This window comes from Rhinolophus hipposideros (genome assembly GCF_964194185.1).
Source record: "Rhinolophus hipposideros genome assembly, chromosome: 15".
NCBI classification, from domain to species: Eukaryota; Metazoa; Chordata; class Mammalia; order Chiroptera; family Rhinolophidae; genus Rhinolophus; species Rhinolophus hipposideros.
The window spans coordinates 11,467,176-11,479,526 of record NC_138061.1 but is presented as its reverse complement, the minus strand read 5'-3'; the positions used below and the strand labels follow the sequence as shown (position 1 = coordinate 11,479,526).

General features: G+C 37.7%; 1 protein-coding gene across 3 annotated transcripts in view; it reads right to left on the bottom strand.

Moving 5' to 3' along the window:
• PDZD8 (PDZ domain containing 8) overlaps positions 1-12,351 on the bottom strand; it is a 64,182-nt gene that overhangs the window by 8,724 nt on the left and 43,107 nt on the right. The window contains exons 4-5 of one of the 3 annotated variants that reach the window (XM_081073697.1): positions 3,406-3,489; positions 937-1,099 (exon numbers count right to left, since the gene is read on the bottom strand). In XM_081073697.1, coding sequence (XP_080929823.1) covers positions 937-1,099; positions 3,406-3,489 — 247 coding nt within the window. The remainder of the gene's footprint in view (positions 1-936; positions 1,100-3,405; positions 3,490-12,351) is intronic. The other 2 variants (XM_081073698.1, XM_081073699.1) reach the window with 2 other exon arrangements.

Below are 12,351 nucleotides of genomic sequence, written 5' to 3'. Positions count from 1 at the left end.
TACTGCTTATTCATAAATATCCAAGCAAATAATCTGCCTATCAACAGAGTTTTTGTTATCAGTCAATTGATGGGAAGGCACACAGGTGACACATTTTTCTGCCAGCAATAGTGACTGGGGCTGCACTCTGAATGACAGCATATTAACAAATGGCTGGCCAATTAAGGCCAATATGGGGCCACCAACATGGGACCACAGGACAGTTCAGATGTGCCCTTTTGGATAAGGAATATTAGTCTCTCTCTTGTTTATTACCATATTTTCCCAAAAACAAGATGTGGCCAGACCATCAGCTCTAATGCATCTTTTGGAGCAAAAATTAATATAAGACCCAGTCTTATTTTACTATAAGATCGGGTCTTATAATGAACATCATAAGTAAAATAATACTGGGTCTTATAATGTAATGTAATATAATAAATATAAAATATGAAATAACATAACATAACATAATATAATACCGGGTCTTATATTAACTTTTGTTCCAAAAGATGCATTAGAGCTGAAGGTCCGGCTAGGTCTGATTTTCGGGGAAGCACAGTATCTTGTCCTAAGTGATGGGAGTTAGGTGTGTTAATACTATCAATTTTAGGCACAGAGTGGAAATGACAGTGAGCATACAGAAAGACAACTGCTGACTCTCCCTTTTTTCACATTCAATAAAAAACAGGATCAGAAGGTGGAAGAAAGGGAAAATCAGACCGCTTATATAAAAGTGGTCTAAAATTTTCAAAGATTTACACATGTGGACTAAAATGGCATATGTATTTTAAATTAATTTTTAAGGCTTGCTTCAGATTTTTATTTATAATAAAGTTATTTATTTCCATTGTAAAAGTAACATGTGCTTATAAAACTAGAGAGGAGAACTCCCACATCTACTGTAAGTGTGAAGTGTATTACCACATTCGCATACTTAACGTCTAGCATAATTACCTCCAATAGCAATCAGTCGATCTCCCCGCTGAAGATCTGCAAGTGCAGCAGGTGAGTTGGGGGCCACGGTCTCAATGATGACATGGCCAGCATAACCATCAGTTGACTGGACGAGACGAAGCGTCAGTCCGACACTTTGTAAATTTCCCTTTATTAATTCAACCTTTGATAAAGGGAAAAGAGTGAAAACAGATTCAGTGGGTTCACAGTAGTGGAGTGAGAAAACCTTAACACTCAGTGAGAACACTACCGTTGAGGCTGGCTTTTGTAAGGTGTTGACTATTATTTCAAACAAATAAAGGAGGGAGGAAACCTTTGTGACAATATAAATTGACATGTCCTGACTGCGCATGCGGGCCATCAAAAAAAGTAAACACTTTCTTCAGTGTGTCATGTCTTATTAAAGATACATACATGCTCACTGTGGAAAATTTGGAAATAAACAGAAAGGCAAAATGAAAACTCCTAATTATACCAGCTAGAACTACACTGTCAGTATTTTGTACTTTCTAATATATATATATGTTAACAAAATTGAAATTCCATTATGAATATAATTCTGAATCTTGCTTTTTGGAAATATAATGGGAATAATTTATGTCATTAAATGTACTTTGGAACCTCTGTTTTTTATGGTCTGTTAAATTTTCTTTTTGTGGGGGAAGGAAGGAAAAGAGTTTACATTTTATTAAGAGTAATCTTGTTAATGAGATATCCTGTGTTACCTCATCAAAATCATTCTGTTTTCTAAACGAATGTCATCCAATTTATCAGGAGTATGTATTCCCGATTCATATCATCTGTGATTTAAAAAAAATAACATGCTATTTGTCGGCATTCAAATCACTGATTTAAAAAACATGATAGAATGCCACATCCCTGTAGATGACAAGAATTCAATCTGTGTTTATTGAGCTAAATTACAAAACAGTCGAATTTTATTATTCAGCCCACGTTTCTCAGTGGTTCAAGATATCTCATGAGGAACTTTGTCAAATAGCTTGCTAATATCCAAATATACCACTATCTATATTGTTTTAATATGTAAATCCTACTTAAAGGTAGAAATTCAGTTCTCCTGGCGAGTAAAAAATGCCCTTATAGGAAGTTGTTCTTTAATATGGGTATTAGTAAATTTTGTAAAGTTACTTTATGATACAGTAAATAATCACCTTATAATGTTTACAAAAATACTTAAGAACACAATCTCTCAATTCCATAAACATAAATATATTCTTACTAAACAGAGTGCCAAAGCTAAAATTTTAAATGCAAATTTTTCTAGTATCAGAAAGCTAACGGTAGCGAATGGATAAAAAAACTGAATTGTCTGAGTCTGAGTACTGTAAATTTTAAAACTAACACTTGGAATGCGTTTTTTGTAATTTACTCTGTTCTTAAAGTGGAATAGAGGCTGGGGGTCGGGGATAGAGTCAAGATGGGAACTGAAGCTATAGGCTTTTGTGTGATTCAGTTTATTTTCTGCCTACCAGTCATAATTCCCCTTGCTTTTCTTACAACAAAACACTACATGAAGATTTACTTGAACAGGAAAATGGGCCTAAAAAGTTAAGGGCCAAAACTACTAAATGTATAGAATAAAATACAGGAGAAACTATTACTGGATCAGGCAAAGATTTTTTTAAACAGGACACAAACAGTACAATCTATATAAGAAAAAATTATAAAATACTTAATAAAATTAAAAACTTTTGCTTTTCGAAAGACACAGTTAAGAAAATGACAAGACAAGCCACAGACTAGGAGAAAATATCTGCAAAACATTTATCTGAAAAAGGGCTTGTAGCTATGAATATATAAATAACTCATACAACTAAACAACAGTAACAAGAAAATGTGCAAAATATCTGAACAGACATCTCACAAAAGAAGATATACGTACAAATGGCCTACAAGCACATTAAAAGATGTTCAATTAGTCATTAGGAAACACATTAAAACTACAATGAGATACACTGTACTGGACAGTACATAAGAGCTAGAATGGCTAAAATTAAAGACTGATACTATCAAGTACTGACAAGGATGTGAAGCAACCGAAACACATTACTGATGAGAATATAAAATGGTACTACGTTGGGAAAATCTGGCAATTTCTTATTAAGTTAAACATACATTACCATATCACCTGATAATCCTATTTTTAGGTATTTTAGCAAAGAGAAATGAAAACATTCACACAAAAACTTGTATGCAAATATTCACAAAACAGCATCATAAGCGAATTGGTCAATCAAGAATTGGTCAACTGGTAAACTGACAAACTTGTATATTCACACAGTGGAATACTACTCAGCAACAAAAACAAAACACCCATACACACAACAGATAAATCTCAAGGACATGCTGAGTGAAAGTCACATACAAAAGACTATATGCATGCTCTATGATTCAATTTGTATGAAATTCTAATAAAGGCAAAAATCATAGTGACAGAAAGATTAGTACCTGCCATCGATGGGGGGTCGAGGGCTGGAAATTGAAGGCAAGTAGCAAAAGTGAAGTTTTCAAGGTGATGAAAATATTCTGTATCTTGATGGGAGTGAAGTTTATGTGACTACTCAATTATCAAAATTCCCCAACTGTACACTCAATGAATTTACTGCACTTAAATTATACCTTAAATAAAGCAAAACCCCCCGAATGTGCCATTTTTGTCTTATGACACTTAAATATGCAGATCACTGTTAATTCATTCAGATAGCCCTTAGTTTTCCAATATACTTATTTTAATAAAACAGCTTGGGATGAATTTAGATGGTCCTTAAGTCAATCAGGAAGGAGAGCAACATTTAGACAGTTTTCCCGTTTAACTTATGTCAAGCAAATGCATACTGCCTCTACACTACAGATAACTGGCATTACTTGACTGTAAATACAGGAAGAAACCAGACATAATTATAAGAAGCATGTAGAACAGGGTGTCTGAAAGACAAGGAAAAAAAATCACTTGAAAATGTAAACCCAAGTTTTTATTTTATATACTTTTTAAAAAGAACAAAGACAAGCCTTTAAAGTTTTATCAAATACTTGCATGTAGTTAAAAAACAAAATACACAAAAGCACTTAGAAGGGCAAGTCTTCTGTCTCCCCAAGCCACACACTCCCATCCACAGCAACCACCTTTAAACTCTGCTTCTGTTTTAATTTGTTGTAAGGGATTACCTATTTTTTTCTCTAGCTCATGCATCATTTCTTAATATATCAAATTTTAGGCAATCTGTTGACTTCCTACTGTAACAGACAAGGATATTAGTCCATTCTCCTTCCCCCAAATTACAGTAGTTACATCACTACTTTTAGTTCCTCTACATAACCTCTTTATAACTTTAATTATTACTAATACCCTTACCTCCTTATTTCTCATTTCCTCAACTGGACAATCCTTGATATTAGCACTTCTGTCCTTCCCTTCCCTTTCCTCTTGACACCTTTCACCTTCTGAACTCTCCCATCAAAGTTGGTAATTATTATAGTCATGTTCTAACTATAATTAAGCTGTCAAGGTTGATGATTAAATAGAAAGGCTAAAAATGAGCAGTGTTTACAATATTATGATTACATAAATATTGTTTATTGCAAAGCTGGGCATCATTACATTTTCTGTCTTGTACAGCTTTTTGTTTTCCTTGGAGGTTTTATTTTCTTTCAACAACGTAGCTTTCACTTTAGATGGAGGATTTATGTAAGTACTGCTTCTGTGATTAACTCTTAAATCCATCTATCCATTAGTTTACATATTAAATTATTTAGCACTTAGTTAAAAGGAAGTTTTTCTTTAACTCCCCATTCCCACTCCTTCCAAAAAGAAGCTAGTTAATAAATGTAGAAGGAATGATCAGATTAGAAAGCTCGCCCATTTATAATCCCTCAGAAAGGTAGAGGGACAGTTTTAGATTAAAAAAAAAAAAATGACAGTCAACCCAGTGTAATGCATGAATCTGGATGAGATCCTACTTTATGGGGAAAAAAGCTGCAAAAAAATATTTATGGGACATTGGGAGCATTTTAATACAGACTGAAAATTAGGTGAAATTAGGGAAATATTAATTTTCTTATGTGTGATAATGGTTATGTAAAAGTCCTATTTTTAGGAGGTTCATAATGAAATATTTACAGGTGAAGTGTCATGATTTCTACAATAATCCTTGCCTATGACTTTAGGCAAATTACTTCTCTGAATATCATTGGTAAAATGAGACATCTATTGCAGATGTGGAGCTATGAAAAGGTTCAGTATTTATTATTGTTTCAGTAAGACATAGTGCTATTAGTTAAAAACGGGGATACAAAAGGAAAACCAGTCTGCTGTGAATGAACTCAATATACAGTTAAAGTAGGCAAACGTTATGAAACAAACATCAATTCAGGACATTAGAATAATAAACTATCTCGTATAATTCAAATATTGATTTATAGGATCAAGACTGAGAAGCTAAAATAATTTTATGATTAAAAATCCACCATATTAGAAAAGATAAAGACGGTGACTAATGTCAACATTTAGTAAGACAACAGCCAGTTCAAACCCACCAGAAGTATAATGAGTCTTAACTTCCAAAAAGTGGAAATTATACTGATGGTGATAAATATCTACTTTTGCACAAAATTGTAAGTTTTCATCCTTTTAGGAAGTTTCCAGCAGACTACAGGACTACAGACATCAAATCAAACGAAAGAGGGCCAAAAAATGAACAGCAGGGAGAGAAAAATTATATTTCTTAGGGACAAACAAAAGCGTAATAAAATAAAACCTCCTCTATTCCAAGAGATGAGCTACGAGTAAGGAAAAGTGAACATCTATAGAACTTTTTACTCAAAATCTTCGTAGATGGCCAGTTTGCTTTCTACATTTCTTTTAGGGAATAAGGAAAACTGGGTCCCTTAGTGTTCCAAGCGAGGATCAAGTTTTCTGCTGCAGGGGAGGTAGTAACAAATGGGGTCACAACACCTCTCCCCTTTGAAACAGTCATCCCGTTGCATCCATGGAATTTGCCGGCAAGTTTTACCCCAAATCCTTCAAGTCTAAGCCTGTGGCTAACAAGCCATATACATTCCACGGTCCTGAGGCTGCTCAGCCCACAAGGACCCCACCTTCATCGGAGGGTTGGAAGCATTGTGGCCAGTTTCTGAAGGTGAGTTAGCAGTTTTAGGGAGCATCTAAACTCTATTCTAAGGCTGAAGCATGACGTGCCACAAGACACCAATGGACACAATGTGATGGGACTTCGGGGGTGGGGTGGGGTGAAGACCGCCTCTGAGTGAGGGGTCTGGGGAAGGCTTTGAATTTGAACAAACAATCTTGGAGTTGGAGCGAGGGGTGTGGGATGGAGTAGCAGAGGCTATCGTTCTAGGCCATGGTAATATTGTTAGAACAAAGAGATGGAGACAAGAGTTCAGGGCACATCACAAAATTCAAACCATCAGGATGTTATCAGCTGAGATTTAATGAAAGAGAAAATTCCTACCCTGATTATGACAACACATTTTATTAGGGGAAGGCAGCAGCATTTCATAGAACATATCACAATCGTACAATATTCTGGTTATCTAATAGAGAAAAAGTCCTACAATATGTTGTCTTGCAATAAATGTACATAGAGTTTGCAAACATCTATTAATATCTGTTTGCTATAAATGTGTTTCTTAAGCCTGTACTTTGTGACATGACAGATATTTTATAAAAGAAATGAAATTGGTAATACTTAACCCTTACTGTATATGCTTACAGAAACACACCAATGTTTGCCACGTTGGTAAGGCCCTCTCTGGGCCTATCCCTGCAGCCCTCTAATCCTTGGTATAGTTATAGTAGGAACAGCCTTGCTTAGATAACATGGTTCCACTGCTCTGCCTCATTACATGGTCCAGGGGCATACACCTGACTCTGGCTAGACCAAACAGTTCCCTACCACATGGTGGACATTCAGATTCAGAGATTCCCTAAATGGAATAAAGATAAATGTAGCTGTAGGCATCTATGTATCTCCTTACAGGCTGGGAAGTGGAGACAGCCAGTCTGCAGAGGGAAGAAGAAAGAATATAAACAGCCAGGAGCAGAGAGGAAAGACAGAGGCCTGACAGTGGTTTTGTGTCTGGTCCCAGTGTGTTTCTAAGGCCGGGCTGCACTCCTGCTAATAGCTATGCAGAGCCTAATCCACGCAACCACGACCAGTGGCTCTGACACCTGCTCGTGGGGTCTGTGAAATACCATGGTATCCTACCCCTTTTTTTGCTTAAGCTAGTTTCACTGGGTAATTGTTTCAATCAGGTTCTAGCTTCTTAGCAGGCACGGTGTTAGAGACCTGTCACACAGTATCTCATTAAACTCAAAGTGCTGTATTTATTAAACTAGAAATCTACAAACATATTTTAAATGTAGGCTGTATTTTCTCTGTCAACTGACTTGAATTTTGTTGAAACCACAAGGTACCTTTCTGTTGGAGTAGAAATACTATTTCTAGTATTTTTTTTGTATGACATAATAAACTTTATGAATTGTCAAGAATTTCTGACATATACTAACTAAACAGCAATTATAAGTGCTGACCCATGAGTCAATACATACAAGATTGCAGACAGCCTGCACTTAACTCCACCAATAATGTCAGACACAGGTTAAAAAATCCTAGCTGTATGCGCATCTGTCTTGTGGAGAACAATTTAGCGAAAACACCAAGCTAGCCTTTAAGAGCTCTCACACCCCTTTTAGCCTTCTTGGACCCAGCAGAGATGCCTTATTTTCACCGGGGAGAAAAACAGCGTATTGATTTTTTGATCCTTTCCTAACATGGACATAATTTTATACCACGGACAAAAAGAGGATATATTGTAATAACATCAATATGACTCTTTTACAAACTGTTCTCTCCTACACAAGCTTGGAACAAAAACAAAAATGTAAGACAGAATGAAAGGATCACTAAGCGGAAGACCCGAAAGTACCGTAACCAGGTGTGCTTCTGAGTGCTCTTGCATTAAATACGTTCCTGAAAAAGACATCATGGGAACTATTCCCAGTGTTTTCTGGTTGAATAGTGGGGTAGGCAGGGGAGAAATAACACAATAATCTGTACACATATGTACTCGATGCCAGTGTAGTAACTGAACTTTTAAGAGCAGGCTTTTATGAAGTTAACCATTCCCAGTCTTCCTGGCTCACAATGTAAATCAATAGCTATTCTACCAGAATTCTCATGTTACAGTGACAAAAGATGCCCATGACCTTCAGACACATCGGTGTATTCTGTAACTCCTCTCCCCAAAATAAAACGGTGGTAACATGTTCAGAAAAATCAATGTTGAGCTAAAAAACACACTTTAACGTAACCGATAACAAAGTTACTGAGAAAAGTAATATATAGAAATGCACGAATTGATTCCCTCACACATTCAGATGCGGAGGCACTGAGAACTGGGTCTGGGAGGTAGAGCTGTCAACATCACAGCTGAGCTTCCTTGGGCTCAGGTAAGCAAGAAAGGGAGGCGTGAACAAATAATTACAGCAATACTTATGGGATTTAACAGGAGTCACCTAACATTTCGGGAGCAAAGAAGACATTCCTGAAAAACAAATTTGACACTTGAAGGATGAGTAGGAGTTTGCCAGGCCAGGTGAAGAAGTGAAGGCAACATATTTAAACCAAGAGAGCAGCTAGTCTGAAGGGAGGAGATGAGAGCTAGCATGATGTATCTGGAGAGCTAAAGAAAGAAAGTTCAGGATTGCAGCTCTTTGACAAATTCAGTCTATGTGAACAGGGAGAGAATCCTGGTTCATTAAACTTACAAGAGCTTTCAACAGAAAGAAGCGTAATATTAATTCCACCAACAATTTCATGCCCAAGATGGTCAACGTTAACAAATGGTAACTGGTGTAAGATGCATTTGAATGTGCTAATTAATGCTATCATGTAACTGGAAACTTGAATGCAAATATTTCATCCACTCCAATCCTTAAAAAAAAAATAAATCACAATTTCATGAATATTAGCTCAAGAGGAATATTATTTTCTTTGGGGGGGGAGGGAGGAAAAAAACCCTAAAAAGTCAAATGTTTAAAAATGTGTTTCAAATTGCTTCAAAGTGTGACTGTTTGCTGTAAAACATACCATTTATAATACAAAAGTTTCCTAAAGATGCTTGTAAACCACTGAGTGCTTCTCCTTTCGTAGGCCACTTCTGCATTATTCATAATCCCAAAGCTCAAGTACTCTAAACCTAACACCCACATCCATAAAGCACAAACCCATGGAGTCTGCAAATAGACTTCTCCGATGGCTACATTTATTTGCTCAGATTGACCCAAGTGGGTATTAGTTATAAAAGCTATGACGCCCAAGCTCTGAACGCCTAAACGTAATGGACAAAGTGGTGAGTAGTCCAGAGGCAGGTCTGACTGGGGCGGCGCCGGTGTTAGCTCCAACTTCCTGGGCAGGCGCAGCCCGGCCTCACTGCCTGCCCGGCCCGGGGGCCAGGATCCAAGGGGAAAGGTCTCTCTGGACTACTTCTGCCCCACCTGGCTGGGCAGACGGAAATCTGGTTCCCCTTTCTTCCTTCCTTCCTTTCTTCCTTCCTTTTCCCAGGCAGTGGATCAAGGCCCTGAGGCACCGAAGACCCAGGACAATAAGATTAAACGGAGGAGAACCTACACGTAACACAGCTCTCTCAGGTGGCCCAGGACTGGGTGATAACAGAAGAGCTTCCATAGGAGCTTTCTTTTTTGAGAAGCATGGTGACATGAGACAGCTAAGTGACAAACAGCATCTGACTCCAGGAGAGGGGAACCTTGAAGTTCAATCCCCATCATTAACCATTTTTTGGAAGGGCATTTTCTACCCACAGCAATATTCATTTACTGCTGCACTGACTCCAGGGGTTATGTTGCCTACATTTTTTAAAAATGGAAAACATGACTGTTTCAGCTGTAGCGCAGGTTTCTGCAGACTGGCTGAAGAACCTCTACAGGCACAGTTTATGTCGGAAACTCCATGCTTCTGTCGTTAACACCTCTAGCCCCGCTGCCTCCTCCAGGGTCCTTTCAGTACCAGGCCCGTGCCCTCGCTTCACTTACTTGCTCACAGGTTACAGAGAGTTGGCCTGCTTTCCCCTCTTTTCTAAAAACGGCCGGCACCTACGGTTTGCCCTGGCTTCCTTATTCTTATTAGCCCAGAAAAGCACCCTATTCTTACTGAAGGACCCTCTGGCTAGGCAAACATCCTATGCAGGGGGCAGAATTAGAGATTGTAAAAACAACTGTAACAAGTATGGAGATTATGAAAGCAATTAGTTTATAAACTGAAGTTTTTAAAAATACATGCCTGAAAGCAGAACTATTTGTTTATGCCAATCAAATACCCCGGATATTCTGGGATTATTCAAATTTTAAAAATGGTCTTCAAAAACCATTCTATTAATGCACATCCAAACATTTCTGTCAGAAAGCCACTTGGGTTGACTAAACTTGGTTGCTGTGTGCCTAAGAATATAGTACAGCTCCTTTGGTCAAAGTAACCAAAACCCTACGTGCCGCGTATTCCAGAAGCTGACTAAAAATCATTGTTTTTGATGGGCCATTGTACATATCACTTTTACTTGGCTTGCTATAGGACTTGGCAATTAAATTCTAAATATCAAGGACCCAGGCAATACTGACTAGTGTTAAAGATTTATCCCCAAACTCTGAACTACATACAATTGAGAGGTTAAGGTTTCTAAAACTAGAACCACTCTCATATTAAATAAGTTATAGAGCTGTTACAAGGGGAACTTCTACGTACAACATGCTTGGCACGGCACGTGTTAGAGGTATAACTTTCTGGTCATTTCAGTGAATTCCAGATGTCGGATCAATCTGCTTATGGTTACAGGGCACAAGTTACTGCCAGGCTAGGGACCAACAGCGTGCTGTCCACCTCCGTTAGAAGCAGCAACAAGGCTGTTGAAGATCTGGGGCTGTATTTCTCATGTTACCACCCCTCCCCTTTAAAAATCACAACCATCACTGATGACCCCACTAACTCCCTTAGTGCCATGCTAAACACCGACGAGAAGGATATGTTCTTGTTCGTATTCATCCTCCCTGCTGCTCGTCCTCGCCTCCTCTCTCTCTCTCTCCCACACACACAAACACATGAGTGTGAAGTAACATTTAGCTCAATTCTGAAGTAAATGAGAGTGAGAATACTATTACTCAATCTCTCCTTATAAAGCACATTTCAATAAATTATAATTCTGAAAAGTTAATAAAACAGTTTCTAGGTTCTAGAATGAAAAAGGAAACACATACAAAAGGAAAGAAAATACTGAGTCTCTGAAGGGTCATTCTGTACCAATGCACTACTTTTAAGCACAGGCGGTTTTAACAGCACAGATGATGCAAACTGAAATAGTTCATGACATTCTCAACTACCGGGTAACTATGTCTTGTTTCTTCCAAGGACTCAACTAAATTCTCAGCCATCTTCCATTCAGGTCCGTCATGCTAACAGAAAAAAAGGAGGTACTATGTTATTAGCTATCTTCTTTGAAACTGTCTTGTCAGCAAAGAGGATTCACAATTTGAATGCACACAATCATACCGCCTTTTTCACAAAAAGTATGACTCTCGAAACAGCTACATGGCAAAGGTCTTGTTTTTATTTCTTGGAATAAAAATTACTACCAATCCCACAGGACTTTTCATATATCTGTCATTAAAGTTTAACCAGTTTATAAAGGTTTAAATCAGAACACAGTTCTTAAACTCAACTCGTAAGCCAGATAATGAAAAACAATATGTCAGGTAAAGAGGAGTGCTACTGCGGAAGTAAATTTTCATGCCCACCGTCGCAAATGATGACAAAAATTATACTTTTTTAAAAAAGTTCTTAAAGGGACATAATGAGTTGAATAAATCTTAAACTCTTTCCCATGGATTTTACATGTAAATATTTTGTCAGCAGAATGCCTAAAATTTCAGTAATCACCTCTTAATGGATAAAAACCACAAACCACTGAGATCAGCCCCTCCTCAGCACTGGGCAGATTCTTTTCTGGAGAAATCCTGCAGTGTCTGGGATGGCTTGTATTCAGTGTTGGGCTTGAATTCTGGCTCTAACATTTACTAGTTTTGTAGCCTCTGTCTTATTCGTAAAAAGGGGATACTAATATCTACCACACTGGGTTGTCAGATTAAACCAAACTATGGACTAAGTCTAGCACAATCCAGGCACTTCCATGATTTCTCCTCAGGTGGGTTAGGAAGACTTCTTCCTGGGGTGAAAACACAGTGAGGCCCCTCAATCTTCAAACCAGAATGCCAGCATGGCTATCTGATAACCTGGTCTCTAAAGCAACTAGATGGTCAATTAGGACTGCATCCTTTGGTTGCCTCATCCGAGAGACAACAAAGATATA